General features: G+C 48.7%; 7 protein-coding genes and 4 non-coding genes; 6 read left to right on the top strand and 5 right to left on the bottom strand.

Moving 5' to 3' along the window:
* The first annotated feature begins 64 nt into the window (after positions 1-64).
* CNAG_02881 (cytidine deaminase) lies at positions 65-1,359 on the top strand. XM_012192474.1 has 6 exons: positions 65-305; positions 365-401; positions 468-538; positions 591-634; positions 697-737; positions 794-1,359. The coding sequence occupies exons 1-6, from the start codon at positions 239-241 to the stop codon at positions 1,026-1,028; spliced, it is 495 nt and encodes a 164-aa protein (XP_012047864.1). The 5' UTR covers positions 65-238; the 3' UTR covers positions 1,029-1,359.
* CNAG_02882 (hypothetical protein) lies at positions 508-4,705 on the bottom strand. XM_012192809.1 has 6 exons: positions 4,277-4,705; positions 3,585-4,177; positions 2,622-3,536; positions 1,087-2,562; positions 684-1,023; positions 508-614 (listed from the first exon to the last, which is right to left on the bottom strand). Exons 2-4 carry the CDS (start codon positions 4,164-4,166, stop codon positions 1,534-1,536), a joined length of 2,526 nt encoding a protein of 841 aa, XP_012048199.1. The 5' UTR covers positions 4,167-4,177; positions 4,277-4,705; the 3' UTR covers positions 508-614; positions 684-1,023; positions 1,087-1,533.
* On the top strand, positions 2,155-2,544 carry CNAG_12247. Its single transcript, XR_001045539.1, has 2 exons — positions 2,155-2,302; positions 2,365-2,544. It is a non-coding gene; the product is annotated as a hypothetical RNA (non-coding RNA).
* A 182-nt stretch (positions 4,706-4,887) lies between the features above and the next one.
* CNAG_12246 lies at positions 4,888-5,200 on the bottom strand. XR_001045538.1 has 1 exon: positions 4,888-5,200. It is a non-coding gene; the product is annotated as a hypothetical RNA (non-coding RNA).
* Positions 5,201-5,204: 4 nt separating this feature from the next.
* Positions 5,205-5,984, top strand: CNAG_12245. The gene has a single exon (XR_001045537.1). It is a non-coding gene; the product is annotated as a hypothetical RNA (non-coding RNA).
* Positions 5,722-6,303, bottom strand: CNAG_12244. XR_001045536.1 has 1 exon: positions 5,722-6,303. It is a non-coding gene; the product is annotated as a hypothetical RNA (non-coding RNA).
* Positions 6,304-6,451: 148 nt separating this feature from the next.
* CNAG_02883 (rho family protein) lies at positions 6,452-8,581 on the top strand. XM_012192810.1 has 10 exons: positions 6,452-6,806; positions 6,974-7,092; positions 7,246-7,277; positions 7,336-7,481; positions 7,536-7,629; positions 7,697-7,721; positions 7,786-7,895; positions 7,948-7,983; positions 8,042-8,111; positions 8,172-8,581. The coding sequence occupies exons 2-10, from the start codon at positions 7,068-7,070 to the stop codon at positions 8,228-8,230; spliced, it is 597 nt and encodes a 198-aa protein (XP_012048200.1). The 5' UTR covers positions 6,452-6,806; positions 6,974-7,067; the 3' UTR covers positions 8,231-8,581.
* Positions 8,282-9,701, bottom strand: CNAG_02884 (DNA replication complex GINS protein PSF2). XM_012192811.1 has 6 exons: positions 9,437-9,701; positions 9,273-9,387; positions 9,101-9,200; positions 8,892-9,018; positions 8,660-8,828; positions 8,282-8,593 (listed from the first exon to the last, which is right to left on the bottom strand). Exons 1-5 carry the CDS (start codon positions 9,554-9,556, stop codon positions 8,718-8,720), a joined length of 573 nt encoding a protein of 190 aa, XP_012048201.1. The 5' UTR covers positions 9,557-9,701; the 3' UTR covers positions 8,282-8,593; positions 8,660-8,717.
* On the top strand, positions 9,687-11,955 carry CNAG_02885 (capsular associated protein). XM_012192473.1 has 9 exons: positions 9,687-9,845; positions 9,893-9,964; positions 10,017-10,271; positions 10,334-10,553; positions 10,597-10,776; positions 10,838-11,416; positions 11,490-11,597; positions 11,663-11,767; positions 11,826-11,955. The coding sequence occupies exons 1-9, from the start codon at positions 9,785-9,787 to the stop codon at positions 11,836-11,838; spliced, it is 1,593 nt and encodes a 530-aa protein (XP_012047863.1). The 5' UTR covers positions 9,687-9,784; the 3' UTR covers positions 11,839-11,955.
* On the bottom strand, positions 11,875-13,252 carry CNAG_02886 (20S proteasome subunit beta 4). XM_012192812.1 has 5 exons: positions 13,212-13,252; positions 12,878-13,097; positions 12,643-12,826; positions 12,247-12,548; positions 11,875-12,187 (listed from the first exon to the last, which is right to left on the bottom strand). Exons 2-5 carry the CDS (start codon positions 12,900-12,902, stop codon positions 12,024-12,026), a joined length of 675 nt encoding a protein of 224 aa, XP_012048202.1. The 5' UTR covers positions 12,903-13,097; positions 13,212-13,252; the 3' UTR covers positions 11,875-12,023.
* Positions 13,253-13,519: 267 nt separating this feature from the next.
* The window catches only part of CNAG_07514 (Sec7 domain-containing protein), a 5,349-nt gene continuing 3,868 nt past the window's right edge, over positions 13,520-15,000 (top strand). Inside the window, exons 1-3 of the mRNA XM_012192472.1 lie at positions 13,520-13,838; positions 13,887-14,794; positions 14,841-15,000. The exon at positions 14,841-15,000 is cut by the window's right edge and continues 944 nt beyond it. Of these exons, the coding sequence (XP_012047862.1) occupies positions 13,571-13,838; positions 13,887-14,794; positions 14,841-15,000 (1,336 nt within the window). The 5' untranslated portion in view covers positions 13,520-13,570. The remainder of the gene's footprint in view (positions 13,839-13,886; positions 14,795-14,840) is intronic.

Raw genomic sequence — 15,000 nt, 5'->3', positions numbered from 1 at the left:
TGGATTTGTTGACAACTCCGTCCCTCTCGCGGCCTGCTGCCATTCATTTGCTACACGTATGTCATCTGTCTATCCCCCTTTGAAGCTGCTGTTCTTCTTCCTCCTTAACAACTCGCAAAGACGACGTTATATAAGTGGCTACTGACTGTCTTCCTTATCCTTCCCTATTTGATTCCTTTATCTTATATTATAACCGTCTACTGTCTTAACTCGAGATACGGTTGGTTCGCTTACTACGATGTCCTCAAAATCCCTTGATCTTTCCTCCGAAGTTCTCGATAAGCTTTTCAGTACAGCAGTAATCCGTCAGTTTATAGTTACTGTACTGAAGTCTAAGGAAATGTAGCTAATACTTCTCCTACAGACCGCGATAGAGCTTATGCCCCGTACTCCAAGTTCAGGCAAGTATATACCCGATGGCAGCACCAGACGCCCTGATCGGAGGAGAGCTAAGAACGTGGTTATAGGGTCGGCGCTGCTCTTTTGGGTGCTGATGGACGGTTTTATGGTGGCTGTAACGTCGAGAATGCATCATATGGTAAGATACCCCTCATTTTTATGACAAGCAACTTCTAACTCCCCTTGGCCAGGCGCTGGTATCTGTGCAGAGCGCACTGCAGTTGTGAAGGCAGTCGTGAGTATTGCATCTACTCAATATCCTCATAGGTCTATGAATTACTGACATGTCGGTTGAAGAGTGAAAATGAACAAAGTTTTCTTGCAGTCGCTGTGGTATCGTACGTTTTATGCATTTCAAATATGATGAATCAATTATTTATCAACTTACGTTTAGAGATATTCCCTCCCCATCCTGTTCACCCTGCGGCATCTGTCGTCAGTTCCTTCGGGAATTTGTTCCACTCCATACTCCCATCTTCTACGTATCTGGAGAATACCCGGTCAACGCATCTCCATCATTCCTGGCCGATATAAACGGAAAAGAGGCAAGGAAATATATCCTGCAAACAACAATGGGCGAGATCTTGCCCCATTCATTTGGGCCTGATCATTTGCTAATGAAGACTTGATTGGACGGTCGAGTGTTGTAAATGATACGACACAGACTTATGACGACAAGAAACTTACTGGGAGATTATTCAAAATGCGGAGTAAATTGTATATATATACATTTATAGGTGGAGCACAATGCATTGCCAGGCTAGAGCTTGAACATCCCTGACAACTAGAGGCTCTATCACTTCCCATGCAAAGAGAAGATTTTAGACCTACAAGCGTAAATGTGTATACTGTACGTCTTTTTATTTCACCAACTAATCCCTTGATCCCTCAGTAATCTCCAATCTATCCATACAACTCCTATTTCCCTCCTAATCTGGTCATGAATTTCGTTATATGTCATCAAAGTCGTTATCCATAAGTTCGTAAAGCATTCGCAAGCATTAAGATATAGTCCGTCCCCGCGAATATATGCACCAGTCCAACCAACACTCGATGGTAGGTCGAATGGGATTAAGACCATCATTATGCGCAGAATAAATGCGTCGATCATATCTGCTGGTTCTCGATTTGGCGCTATGGGAAAGGAGGCTGAGGTGTCTGGGTCCGGGAAGTTGATTGGTGTGGCAAAGAGAAATCAGAGACAGGCAGATAGTCGAACAAAGTTTGGGGCTGTTGCAGCAAGTCCTGGGAATGTGTCTGAGTTTGAGGTTGGCCTATTTGGCGCTGGTCGAGCACCTGGAGAGGCGGCCCACCAAAGACTCCGGAATAGAACAAAGGGTCTGCAAGGCTTTCATCGGCAGAGTAATTTTCTTGACCTTGGCCCCTCGCATCCAAGGGCGTAGGTGGCGTGAAGGGTATCCCTTGTGCGCTTTTCAAACCAGAGGATCTGGGACCGCTAGGTGTGCGATAATGACCCGGGAAAGACCGGTGTCTCTCAAGTTGACTTGAAGAGTTATTGTCCGCACCTGAAATATTGCTCTCGGCCACCACATTGCATCGGGGGTGAGTCACGGAGGTAGCATGCGACATGCCCACAGAAATGTGTTCAGATTGGCCCGTCGACAATAAGGGGCTGTCGGGGAGGTCCGTACTTCTAGTTTCAGAGATTATTTGATCCCACACCTCACCAGATGACATTTCGTTGACTTGTGCACGATTGAAAATCGTGTAGGACTTTGAGCCAGTAGGATCTGTGGCAGGACGATAGTGTTGCGATTTCAAAGACATGAGGTTATCCAAGACCGGAAAGGCACCATGCCCAGTCGAAGGAGTATGAATAGTGGATGTGACAGGAGATCCGGCGTCGTCTTTCGAAGCCAAAAGACTTTTGGCCGATTGAGTAGTAGGTGTTTCTGGTTGCCAACGAACCGTATTGGGCCTTGTGATGACAGAAAGAGCGGATAGAGACCGTTGCCGCCCATGACTTTGAGTCGCTAGCGGAGATTTGAGTTGTGCAGGCAAGCTCAAAGGGAGCGTGGCGGGAGCTTGTATATCATGTTGGGTAGCATTTCCGGACGCGGGGGTCAAGAAAGATGCAGGGACTCGCGATGGAGAATATATAGTTGAACCCACTGATCGATTCTCGACGCTGGATTCAGGTCCCTTTCAGTCGAATGTCAGCCGTGTCCGACCGTTACTGCAGAGCCATAGATCAAACTCACTATATTGCCTGACTCGGGGTTATCCAAACTGATCTTGCTCATCTCTCTCTCCAATGCCCATTTATCATAAAATGTCGCTAGCCCTTCTTTCATGCTCTCGATCTCCGCATCGCCTAGTCCGAGGCGTTCCTTGGATCGCTTAACATCGGGCAACTCCGACCGGCACATAGAAAGAATCATAGTCGATGCAAAGTAACTAGCCTCTACTGAAGCAGGTGATAATTGGAGATCATGAGCTGGAACAGCTGTGCTTCGCTGGCGATACTCATCTGGTAATGTTGGGACCGGAGGGGGTGTAGGAGAGCGAGAGGACGCAGTCTTATTTGCTTCCCCAACCAACATAAAACCATCAGATTGGGTTCTATGTGGTTTTGGCCTCTCCTTCAGCTGTTCGACAAAATTCAATCCTGCTCCAAAGATGTTATCGGCAGGTTGTCTAAACAACATTGGCTTGGGCTCTGATTTGCGCCGCTTGTAGGGAGGACTGGGGCTTGCCGCTTTATCGCCCTGGGGGGCAGGCAGGCCAGTAGTAGAAGAAACCTTCAGCGTGGTACTATTAGTAGGTATGCTACCGGACGAAGCACGTGCAATGCGTGAACGACGATTTGCGTTACCTGTGAGCTCCAATCCAGGGTTAAGACCACTGACTGTCATACCATCGATGCTGTAACCAGTACCAGGAGTGGAAATGGCTGGAGAAAAAAGAGTGTTTGGAGAAGATTCACCGGAGACGGACGCTGAGCCGACAGACAGGGCTAATGGATGGGTAGGCGAGATGGAAAAATATGAGGCGGTGGCTAAAGAAGAGTAGCCAGACGATTCAGGAGAGGGCATATTGATATTCAAATTGTTAGAGGCATTGGATGAAAGATGCGTAGGAGTGCCCTTCGTACAATTCATTGCAGCAGCAGCGGCCTGAACGGGTTAGCACAGGAAATATATAACAGACACAAACTTGCTTACCTCCCGAGCTTTCTTGTCTCTTTCTCGCTTCCTCCGCTGCCTCTCTCTTCCCTTCTCTCTCATCCTAGCTTGCTTTTCTGCCATAATCTCTGCTTGTCTTATCTCCGCCTGCCTTTCTAATTCGCTCAAACTATCTTTCCTTGCCTTTGATTCTGGCGACCTTGGGCGGCTCCTCGAGCCGGATGCTATTGGCGCCAGAATGGACGAGGGTTCTATGTTCGCTTCAAGGGTACCATTGCCTCCATCGTCGGGCGATGACAGAAGCCCGATCTGCCATGTGGGACTAGGTATGAATAAGTTTTCGCCAGGTGTGCTCGCATTTGTGTTACTATGCCTAAACTTCCTTCCTTTTGTCGGCGTGGGCTGAGTGACTTGAAAGCTCGGCAATCGGGAGCTTTCCCCAGGTGATGAAGGGTGGGTTGCTTGGCGCTGCGGTAAATGCATGAAAGGTTGGGATTGTGCATACACATGTGCAGTGAGTTGTGAAGACATGTACGTGGTCGAGGGACGGTCTTGTTGAGACATTCTCTGTTCTGGGTCACGCATATTAGGGGGTGGTGGATAATATTCTATGGGAAACATGGCGACTGCGACTATACAATTTGACAGTGAGCGACCCTTAGCAAGACTAAGATGACTTCGATATATCATGCAATGGGAAGTGCACCGTGTATGTACAGGAGAGTACTCACCCTTTCGTTCCGGCCGCTGCCCATGCGTCGTCGACTGGTGTTACGTCGCAATATACCCTGCTTACTTTGCGCCCCAAGATCGCCTGGGCAAGAGAAGTACTGAAAACTGGAAAAAGGCGGCGCCTTTGAAAACCATGCAGATCTTCGATCTCTCATACGCCACGCTCACGACGCGACTTTTTTGGCCCTGACCGCGCAGAACCTCTTCAATTTTAAGTACTATTATGGCCGTGCCTGTGAGCACTTTCAAAGCAAGAGACAGCGGATATAAACCGGTCGCTGATGGAGACGAGGTGACAGCTGGAAATGCCTTTATTATAGCGCTGAAAGACAAATGGGTATGAGAACCGAAGCCGAGAAAGGGAAGAATTGGGCGGCACGGCAGGGGTCGATACCGAAATTCGGGACTGTCTCAGCTCGCGGTTTCTGGTCTCGCCGGTATACCGATAAACGAGGAAGTAGGAACAAATTAAAGCGAACATCGATTATGTCCCACAGTTTCCCTGGCGCAAATGGTAATTCATGCTCATGACTGGCACCCCATTTTTTCGCTGAGACCTCGCGGGAAGGACAAGGATTAGTATGTAACGAACAACAGTGGCAGTGAGAAAGAAAGTAATAATTAATGCATGAGTGCTAGCAAGGCAGTACTTAGCACATGGGCGGTAGATGATGACCAATGAGAACGACGTTATGATATAATAATCGGTAAATGCAACATTGGTTGTATCTCTTTTGCTATCATATGACCCAGAGGTATAGCGCGCTACTCGGCTGCTGTTGGAAGGGCCACGCATATCAGGAAATTGTCAAGAGAAACGTTGATTTGTCCGACAATGAATGCCGGTATGTGGAGATTGTTGTGTGTCAAATAATAAAGCTTGTTGTTGAAAGCAGCAGCAGCAGCGATGACTATAAATAACGTACAAAGTAAGGTTGATCATCGAAGAACAGCGCTCGTCGTATCGTCATTTGGTGAGTGTAACAGTTGATCCAGTATATAATATCTCTTGCCCGTTGGCTGTTTCTTCCGATGATCCCGAGATAGAAGGAGGACTTGCTGCGCCTGGTCCATCTCCGTCCAAGCCACCTGTTATTGAGCTAGATCACGTCATTCGAGCCGGACGCTGCAAGCTTTGCTGCCAGCTCTTCTTTCTATGTTAAACTATTATGATTATATCTAAAATACTACCGATAGCAGTAGTCTGCCTCCCTCTTCGCTCGTACGTATTAATACTTGAGAACAACCGTTTTGTTTGCGACTGTAACTTGCACACATTGGTGCTGGCTGCGCATATATGTCCTGTTGTACGTGCGTGATACGTACCGTTCTAGATTCTGGAGGAATTGGAACCTGGATCCTAGCAAAAGCCTTCCAGTTTTAAAGTTTGAGTCTCCCGATTCAACGGCGAGAAGAAGCAAGCAGCAAAATAGCCTCGTAACTTGTCATTCATCGAGGGCCTACATCTCTTGACCTAGCATAAGGCTAGCATAAGGCTACTGATCGAAGGGTTGGGGACGCTCTCAGTGTCCCTTCGCTGATTTCGAAAAATCATACATAAACTCCTTGGTGTATGAAATGAGCGATGTTATCTGATATCCAGTGTTGTTGGTCGGCCATGGTTGCTTCAGGTCATCATTGACACTACCAACTCACTATTGCATGCCTAAGTACCTGCTGTCGTCAGTAGTATTATGCAGTTGTTGCCCCAACTTGGGCTGAAGGAAACCGTCGAGCATTCGTTGTTGGCAGTTGCTCGCTACTACACCTGCTATAATGCGAGGATAAACCTCCGCCATATTTGGGGGTCCCATCTGTCGGGCGTCTTCTCTGTCATGTGGCACGGCATATAGGTAGCAAATAGCAAACGTAGCCGATATGGAGCATCAATAATAATTTTCCGAAGTTTGTGGTGGTGGTATATCATCGATCACTGGCGAGTGCCGATTCAACGGGTTGTCGATCATTATCAAGGCTCCAAGCAAAAGATTGCGAACTCCAGATGCGTTTGTAGAATCACCCAAGCATAAATATATGTTCTCCTCTCTCATCCCACCTCCTTCCACCCACCACTTATTTTATATGCATGGTTGGTGCGCGTCACCAGCAAAAGACAAAAAAGACAAAAAAAAAAAGGAACGCAAGTAACGGCATCACGTGACCATCCCGTTATACTTTTGTGACGTTATGTTTCGAGAAGATGCGCACAGGCCGTTGAATGAAATCGCGCTATGAGCTTTGGGAGCAGCACTGTCCCTATCCGTGTGTGTGTGCGTGCGACCAAACTATATCTCTTAATCACCGCTCCCCTCTCGCTGCTTATAGCCTTTACTGCGTCCCACCCCTCTTTCCCTGCTGCCGCCCCGCCCTTCTTGCCTCCACTTGCTAATTAAGCCGCTTAAGGACCGCCGTCAGTAGATCCCGAACCAGTGCTCCCAAAGGCACTTCACGGCTTGCCATATCCCATACACCTTCGCTACCAGAGCCGCGCATCCTGGAGTCTAGTGTACGTTCCAGCCTGCCCATCTCGTGAGTACAGTTTGCCAGCTCAACGGCTGCTTCATGCCGGTGTCGCTCCAACCCACTCATTGACTACACTATTGTCGCGTCCTTTCTTCTCCCGGCGAATGCTGTCGCTTGAAAGCTGTACCCTTGTCCGCTACACATGTATACTTGCTCACTGCGTTTTTTTCCAGGTCTTATTTTATTTCATTCGTAATCATATCTCGTTCAGTATCATCACTTCTAATTAGTCTCGATTTTGCTTGGCGAACTTGGTAACAGAACATAATGGCTACTACTAGAAACATCAAGTGTAAGTCCATACATATAATAAAGCGCCAGTATGTGCTCATTACGTTCTCATTACCCTGTCATTGTCCTTCCTTTCATCCTGACACCTCAATCCGCCATATATGCCCATACACCTGACTGCACATTCTAATTGCATGATGCTGTGATACACCAGGTGTTGTCGTTGGCGATGGTGCCGTTGGAAAGGTGGGCATTGCCAATTATTCTCATGTCGAGATCTCATCTGCTAATGTCCCGGCTATAGACATGCCTTCTTATCAGCTACACAACCAATGCTTTCCCAGGAGAATATGTCCCAACAGTCTTTGATAACTACTCGAGCCAAGTGATCGTAGATGGTATGACGGTATCTTTGGGATTGTGGGATACAGCGGGTCAAGAAGATTACGAGTAAGCCACTGCCGTTCAGACATAGTGGCATCATCTGATTGCCATGTCCAATAGCCGCCTTCGACCCTTATCCTACCCCCAGACTGATGTCTTCCTCCTCTGCTTTTCCGTCGTCTCTCCTGCTTCCTTTGAAAACGTCCGAACCAAAGTGAGACAGATTCATAATGACTGGTTGATATGAGATGAAGGGGACCACTGACGCGCTTGGTTATTAGTGGTATCCTGAAATCCAACACCATTGTAAGTCGCTATGCTAACGTCCAAAAAAATATTGTCATTAATCTCAGGTTCGAAAAAAAAATAGCACCAGGAACCCCTATCATCCTAGTCGGTACCAAGCTCGATTTGAGAGAGGACCCTATGCAGCTTGAAAAACTGAGAGAACGAAGGCAAACGCCCATTGGATATTCTCAAGTGAGTGGATTGAAAGAGGTTTGTAACTGGAAATCTGACGAGATGAGGATAGGGCTCATCTATGGCGAATGACATCAAGGCAGCCAAGGTAAGTGACCGCAGTCCAAGGGGGAACAGAGCTGGCGCTAATGCATAACACCGCTCAGTACCTCGAATGCTCGGCTTTGACCCAGAAGAACCTCAAGTCTGTTTTTGACGAGGCTATCCGGACAGTCCGTGAGTGCTATAATTTTGTCGGCTTTGACTGGAATAATGCAGCTCATAGAAGAACTATAGTCAACCCTAATCGACGAGCGGGTAAAGCGAAGAAGAGCAGCGGATGCCTTGTCATGTAAAACGGCAAACCGGCATCAAGTAATTTTGATTGTCTTTGGCCTTTTTCTGCGCATGTCATGGAACGTCAGGGATCTGAACACTGCATTCGACGTCTACTCGATCTCTCTTTTCTTGCCTTTTTGATAATATCTGTACTACCAGCTTTCTTCCGTACTTTCAAAAGCTGTTTTCCTGAACCCTACTAGATCCAAGTTAATAGTGGGTTGAAATATCTTTACTCTGGCGTGATTTTCCTTTGGCACTTTCCCTTCTCTTTTTCTTCTTTTCTCTTTTTTTTTCTGTGATATGATAATGATAGGACGAACTATGTCGATGAAATGCATCTGATCTGGTATTATGCGGAGATAGATATAATCATACAACTGCGACGGCCAAGAAGGCGATTAATATTGCTCTCGTTGAGGATTGAATGAAAGGAAAAGACATACCAAATACATATAGAATAGCCAGGCCATCAGGCTGCCCTGTCATTTTATGGAAGACATCTTATTCCTCCTCTTCTTCCTCTTCTGGAGGTCTGAGGGTTTGCATCAGACCCATCGCCCTCACCAGAAATGGCTTGAGTTCACACAGCTCCAAAGGAGTGAGATTGGTCACCTATCATATCTGGTCAATGGCGTCGCAAGGCACGAGGCACAGCGAAAAAGAAAGGGCATTTACCTGGAGATAGTCGTTTTGCAAGACATCTTCACTCTGCAAGCCCATTCTAATCTTTGCTTGCCTGACTTCTCGAATGTCTTTTAATAATGATCGGAGAAGTGTGGGTTGAGATAAATCGTCCGATGCGCTTTAAAAGGTATCATGTCAATTCAACTTTTTGTTGAATGTGGCTTTTTTGGGAGGGGGAGGAGTGTAGGCGATGGACTTACGTGTCCAGCAAGACTTTGCTGATCTCCATAAACCGCCGTGGTAACCTCTCAAACCCTTCGGAATTCTCCTTTTCGTCTTTGAGGAAAGCTTGTAATCTCTCTAAAGCGTCATTTAAACGCGGTTCCATTCGAATTAGCCAGCATTTTCAGTAATGATGGTGGCCCAACGTACCGGCAGAAAGCCATTCGGGCGGCACTATTCTGCATTTTCTCTTCTTCTTGAGCGACAGTCCCAGCCACAGCGGGACTCGGGAGGCTGAAGGTGGTCTGAATGGTCCATATATACCCTAGATGACGGCGCGTCAGTACGTGCCGTGTACGGAGACGTGGACTGACGCTTATGAGCCTGACTCTCGTCATGGAGAAGAGCGGGACTATATTGATATGGTCATGTTCTGCGAGGAAGGTGAGCTCGTCCGGGGTGAGTGCTGGGTGGAGCGTCTTTGGGAGAGCCATGGCGGCGTGCTGGGGGGAGAGAACGCGAGGATGCAAAGGCAGTCTACTGCGCCCTACGCGTCGCGGTAGCGCAATATTTGCTTCCGTGGGGGCGATCTGTTGTTCGGTTTCCCGCGAGGCAGATCAGAGTTTTACGGTCGCCCCCATCACCGCTGCGGCTCTAATTCTAATTCTCTCCTCCCCATCATCCACCGTCCCCCACGTGGCACAGCAGCTAGTCCTCTAGCCATGCTCAGAGAAGCCAAGGTCGGACTCGACACCCCGTCTTCCGCCCCCCGCACGTTTTTCGGTACGTCCCTTCCCCTCCCCTCTCCCCCTTGCGCTCACCCCCCGCAGGCGTGTCCCGCCGCATATGGCTCCTTGTCGCCGTCGTACTAGGCATATTCACCTTCTCCCGTCTCTTGTTCCGTGCGCCTTTTTCCTCGCCCCGCCCGGCCCGTCCAACTGACTTGCCCTGCAGCCTCGCATGACCCCCTAGCGTCCCTCGGCGTAGGTCTCCTTACCTCAAAAGACTATCTCAATGCGTCCGCCGCAGATCCCGCGCCGTTCGACTTTTGCCCTGTATTTGGGCCCGGCGATGAGGTTGCCGCTAGACGGGGACAGTGGGGGCTGCTGAGAAGCAGACTGCACATGGGCAGCGGCGCCCGAGTGCAGAGAGTGGTGCAGAAGGCCATGGCCGGATTGCCCGTGACGATCAGCGTCCTGGGAGGCTCAGGTGGGTTCTTCGGCGTGTCCCGCGTGGTGTCTGTGCGTAGCCCGGCTGACTCGGACCCGTAGTCTCCGCATGCCACGGCGCAGGCAACGACCCCGTATCGCCCGGATGCTACCCAGCGCAGTTCTTTGACTGGTGGAACTCGGTTTTCCCCCACCCTTCCTCGGAACTTACAAACGGCGCCTCAAGACGTACCGACTCTGCCTACTTTGCATATTGCGCCGGCCACCACCTGCCTGATCAGACCGATCTCGTCATTCTCGAGTTTGATGCGTCTGACCCAAAGTGCGTATCTCCACAACCTCCAAGGTCAAGCTGATAAGAGTAGTGACCCCGAATGGCTCGCTCATTTCGAGCTGCTCGTCAGGAGTATCCTTGTGAGACCTGATCAGCCCGCTGTTATCATTTTGGGACACTTTGCCCCTCAGATCCAAGCGCAAAATGGTTTTGCCGGTCCCGAGTTATTACATACTGTGGTGGCTCAATTCTACGACGTGCCCCATATCAGGTCAGTTTCATAACTTTTGACAGCCGACAGCCGTGGCATTTCTGACGATGAGTGACAACAGCGCCAAGGGAGTCTTATATAGCGACTATCTCGCCGAACCCGAAGCGGCTCGAAACACTTTCTTCACCGACCCTATCCTCGCCAACCCTACCGGCCACGGACTCATTGCCGATGTCCTCATTTCTTACATGCAATCTCAAATATGTGCCGGATGGGCCGCCACTATGGGTCACGCGTTCGATGTTCCTTATATGGGTGCACCAGCGCTCGAAGATAAAGTCGCTGGTGGGGCGATGAGTTCTCAACAAGGAAAGGGCATTCAGAGTGAGGAAGATCTAGAGTCCGAGGGAGGTGGCTTGGCGGCCAAGTTGCGAGCCATCAAGGTGCCCCAGGCAATGCTTTCTGACCGTCCCAGTGATATCCTCAAGTTCCGAGAAGTTGCGCCTTTTTGTGTCTCTGCAAACGATTTGGTGAACCCTTTGCCCCCAAGCCACTTTTACGGCTCTGGATGGCATGCATACCACCCAAGTAAAGGAGCCGCGCAGGAAGAGAAGCATTACTGGTATTCTGAGATTGGCGGTAGTAAGATGAGAGTGCCAGTGACGTTGAGTGCGGGCGATGTGGCTATTTACTATTTACAGTGAGTTTGACTGTCTGTTGGTGACTAAAAAAAAAAAAAAAAAAGGAGAAAAGAAAAGCTTACAACAGAGTAGGAGTCCCGCCGAAAACCCCTTGGGTCGAGCGGCTTGCTGGGTGGATGACAATTTTGCCAGCGCAGTAGAGTTGAGCGGAGTATCTGATGTGCAGGAAGCCACGCCCACGTATGTATAACCCGCCATTCTTATGAAAACTCCTGGCGCGCGCTAATCCCTATTCTGGCGAATAGATTGACTTTGATTGACGAGAATGTCGCCCCTGGATCGCACTACGTGGAGTGTCTTCTGCTTGGTAAAGAAGGGGAAAAGACGGCACCTTTCAAGATGCTTGGAATGTAAGTCTATCATCATTTTTCGTCTTCATGATGGGGCAGAGCTAATCAAGGACTGTAGCTTTGGGACCTAGGAAAATCTTTGCTTCCTTTCCCTCGACTGACATTGATCGAGGAACAGTTTACGCGTTCATTCAGCATGGTTTATAGAGTTTCTCGTTTGGGTGATGCAAAAACAATTCAGTTTCCCACTTGGGGTCCGGCCCATTATGTTCCTTATAAAATACATCACTACTTGCATTGCTCCATACATAACACTTTAGGCGGATACGCCAACTTCTATGGGGGGATGAGGCGCTTCAACCTGGGTTTCTTGTGGGTGTTCTTGGATGTTGGCGATGGGGTCTGCTTGGGAAAGGTCAACCTTGTGGATACCATTCTTGTCAATGAGAATACAGTTGAAGTCAAACTTGATTGTGAGACCTGATAGACACTTTAGCAAACGACTCGCATAAGATGGCTTCCTGCAATTTAAGACTCACGCTTCTCCGTCTCGTCAATACACTTTCTCAACAAGTCGACACCCTCCCTCTTGTCCATATCCTCATACCACCACTTATCCATTGTACTCAAGCTAACATACACACCCATACCATGCGCGGCATAAGGGACAATCGCCTTGGTACCGAGGTAATCGATCCAGTACAAGTGAGGTTTTGAGGTGGTGGTATCAAACCCACCAAGAAGGAGGTTAACAGCATAGGGGTGTCGGGATCGAATAGCTTCTGCAAGAGTACGTCGGACCCAAGCGGAGGCCGCTGGTGGAAGAAGGGGGAAGTGGTTTCTGCCGAGTTACATCCAAATCAGAAAAAAAAAAAAATCCAACTCTTGTCCAGTTCTTCCAAGATAACTCGGGTTATGCATGGCGCAGGACTTACCGGATGTTGTACAGTCGCATATTCCTCTCGATATACTCGGCAAAGTTGTTCGTATCTCCAGGTTCACCGCTAAAAGCCATGGCGAGGTGGGGACCCAAAGTCTTGAGCTTGTTCTCGTCAGACTTCATACGGACGATGGATCGTCCTGCACCCATATCTGAGGCGAGGATGACATAGTCTTTGCCTGTGGTAGGAATATCAGCATTAGAATCGTCTTCACAGTAGCCACACTTACCAGTAATGCCGAATGAGCACTCCATGATGAGTTTGTAAGGGGGAAGAAAAGAGAATATAGATGGAGGAGATACAGTTACCCATCGATACACCCGAGACAACGTGAGTGACGAGCTTGCGCGTTCTGCGATAGTTGCTATTTTACGTAATTTCAGGTTGAACTGGCCTCTAATCGGTCATTACCGCTCGGTAGGTGGTGGAGGTTGTCGGCGCTTCTAGTACTACATTTGAGCTGAGTACGGGTGGATCCAGGCTGATGAGAAAGCAGAAATTATTGTAGAAAGGAGCATGTGGAGTTTGTGTACAAGTGCTTTATTGGGTGGAACGGAACTCACACAGAGCTGTCATTACTTGCTTGCAGCAGGCTGCATCATCTCCTCGATCGACTGCAGTTATAATTACCCCCTAGCAAGGAATCTCGTTACTGAAATATGCTTGATATTCCCATGCGCATGTTCAGCCATAGTTTCAACAGTCCTAAAGACACATAGCTGCAAACTCCGTAGAGTTGACTGGGCAATGATGGTTGGGAGTCACCAATGGCCAAATAAGAAGATATATATATTACGTAACAGTGCTTAAACTGAGTGTTGTCGACGAGGCGTGTCTAGAACGAAGATGGTGCGCGACCGAGAGATAGATATATAAGCATAACAAGTCTCTTTCATTTTCTACATCCCCACTCATTAGGAGGATGATGCCGCCTACAGATCTCCCTCCGACGACGCTTCTCCTTCAGGAGGTGCAGTCCATCACCTCTGCCATGCGCAGGAACCAACGATGGGCCTCATCTTCGACATCCTACAGCTCATACTCGACCCTTCCACCGTCTCTTAGGAACAAAAACAATGGTCTCGTGGGAGCGGGTAGCAGGCGAGGTCGAGCAAGCCTGGATGCTGGAGACAGCGTTGATCTTATGGATGGGTTCGTGGAACTCAGAAGACTGCTTAGCGGTGTGAAAGGTAAGAATAATACTCGGCTGATGTAATTGTGTGCTGACGATAAGGTAGACATTACATCGCTTGCGCCTATCGATCTGTGTGCTCCATTTTTGTCATTGATAAGGTCATCCTCGACTTCCGGGCCCATCACTGCCCTCGCTTTAAATTCTCTTTACTCCATAATCAACGCCGTTCTCCCCCTCTACCTTACACCCGTACCCACAACCTTTTCCGCATCCACACCTCTCCAGCTGGCTCTGGTTCACATCACTTCGGCAATTTCCCATTGCCGATTCCCAAGTTCGTCTCCTCAACAAGATGAGCTCGTTTTACTGAGACTTTTGCGGGTGATCGAGTCATTGGTCATTCCTATGCCCATGCCGACGACGGAAGGCACCATGCAAATCGGCAATCTGCTGGACCATATGGGCGATGAAAGTATCTGTGAGCTTTTGGAGGTAGGACTTGGTATGCTAGCGCGTGCACGGCTCGGTGAAGGAGTTAGAGCGACAGCTCAGAACTGTGTGCAGAGCATTGTAACGAGCGCCTTTAGGCGCTTAAAAGGATTGCAAAAAGAAGATGTGGATAAGCTGCTGGAAGATGCGAAACACCATGAAGAGAAGATCAAGATAAGCAGCAAGAAGCTTGAGTCTGTAGGGCAGAAGGAAGGACATCCGGACGAGAAGCAAGAGAAGCAAGAGAAGCAAAACGAGGAGATAACTGAACAGGAGGAGAAACCGACAGAGCCTCAAGTGAACACCCCAATGTTCACGCCTTATGGACTTCCTACGATTCTAGAACTCCTTAGAGTCCTTATTGCCTTACTGGACCCGAACGATCAAGCTCATACAGACTCGATGAGGTTTTCGGCCCTTGCTATTCTTAATACTGCCCTGGAAGTGGGAGGTTTAGGTCTAGGCAACTGGCCCGAGTTGAGAGAAGGTGTAACGGACGAAGGATGCAAGTATCTTTTCCAGGTATGTTTCTCTCGATCTATCTGCCGCATCGCTAACCATGGCTCAGCTTACCCGAGCTGATTCGCCATCTCTCCTCGCTCAATCTCTCCGCACTACATCAACTCTTTTCTCCACCCTTCTCCCCCACCTCAAACCTCAACTTGAATTGTTCCTCTCTTACCTCATTGACCGTCTCACACCTTCAAATCCAGCTCCACTTCCTCCTC

This window comes from Cryptococcus neoformans, chromosome 3, assembly GCF_000149245.1.
Source record: "Cryptococcus neoformans var. grubii H99 chromosome 3, complete sequence".
In the NCBI taxonomy this organism is placed as follows: domain Eukaryota; kingdom Fungi; phylum Basidiomycota; class Tremellomycetes; order Tremellales; family Cryptococcaceae; genus Cryptococcus; species Cryptococcus neoformans.
Note: the sequence above shows the minus strand (reverse complement) of the source record. Positions and strands in the feature narration are given on the sequence as shown.

Excerpts from the sequence above, each read along its gene's own strand:
- CNAG_02883 (XM_012192810.1), top strand. The coding sequence starts at position 7,068 with ATGGCTACTACTAGAAACATCAAGT. Across the intron at positions 7,630-7,696 it reads TTGAAAACGTCCGAACCAAA|TGGTATCCTGAAATCCAACA; the intron begins GTGAGACAGATT and ends CTTGGTTATTAG. Across the intron at positions 7,896-7,947 it reads CGCCCATTGGATATTCTCAA|GGCTCATCTATGGCGAATGA; the intron begins GTGAGTGGATTG and ends AGATGAGGATAG.
- CNAG_02881 (XM_012192474.1), top strand. The coding sequence starts at position 239 with ATGTCCTCAAAATCCCTTGATCTTTCCTCCGAAGTTCTCGATAAGCTT. Across the intron at positions 539-590 it reads CGTCGAGAATGCATCATATG|GCGCTGGTATCTGTGCAGAG; the intron begins GTAAGATACCCC and ends CCCCTTGGCCAG. Across the intron at positions 738-793 it reads CTTGCAGTCGCTGTGGTATC|AGATATTCCCTCCCCATCCT; the intron begins GTACGTTTTATG and ends ACTTACGTTTAG.
- CNAG_02886 (XM_012192812.1), bottom strand. The coding sequence starts at position 12,902 with ATGGAGTGCTCATTCGGCATTACTG. Across the intron at positions 12,827-12,877 it reads GTGCTCATTCGGCATTACTG|GCAAAGACTATGTCATCCTC; the intron begins GTAAGTGTGGCT and ends TTCCTACCACAG. Across the intron at positions 12,188-12,246 it reads TATTGACGAGACGGAGAAGC|GTCTCACAATCAAGTTTGAC; the intron begins GTGAGTCTTAAA and ends AGTGTCTATCAG.
- CNAG_02885 (XM_012192473.1), top strand. The coding sequence starts at position 9,785 with ATGCTCAGAGAAGCCAAGGTCGGACTCGACACCCCGTCTTCCGCCCCC. Across the intron at positions 10,777-10,837 it reads TACGACGTGCCCCATATCAG|CGCCAAGGGAGTCTTATATA; the intron begins GTCAGTTTCATA and ends GAGTGACAACAG. Across the intron at positions 11,598-11,662 it reads GTGCAGGAAGCCACGCCCAC|ATTGACTTTGATTGACGAGA; the intron begins GTATGTATAACC and ends TCTGGCGAATAG.
- CNAG_02884 (XM_012192811.1), bottom strand. The coding sequence starts at position 9,556 with ATGGCTCTCCCAAAGACGCTCCACCCAGCACTCACCCCGGACGAGCTC. Across the intron at positions 9,388-9,436 it reads CGAGAGTCAGGCTCATAAGC|GGTATATATGGACCATTCAG; the intron begins GTCAGTCCACGT and ends GCCGTCATCTAG. Across the intron at positions 9,201-9,272 it reads GCCCGAATGGCTTTCTGCCG|AGAGATTACAAGCTTTCCTC; the intron begins GTACGTTGGGCC and ends ATGACGCTTTAG.
- CNAG_02882 (XM_012192809.1), bottom strand. The coding sequence starts at position 4,166 with ATGTTTCCCATAGAATATTATCCACCACCCCCTAATATGCGTGACCCA. Across the intron at positions 3,537-3,584 it reads GAGACAAGAAAGCTCGGGAG|GCCGCTGCTGCTGCAATGAA; the intron begins GTAAGCAAGTTT and ends TAACCCGTTCAG. Across the intron at positions 2,563-2,621 it reads ACCCCGAGTCAGGCAATATA|GGACCTGAATCCAGCGTCGA; the intron begins GTGAGTTTGATC and ends TTCGACTGAAAG.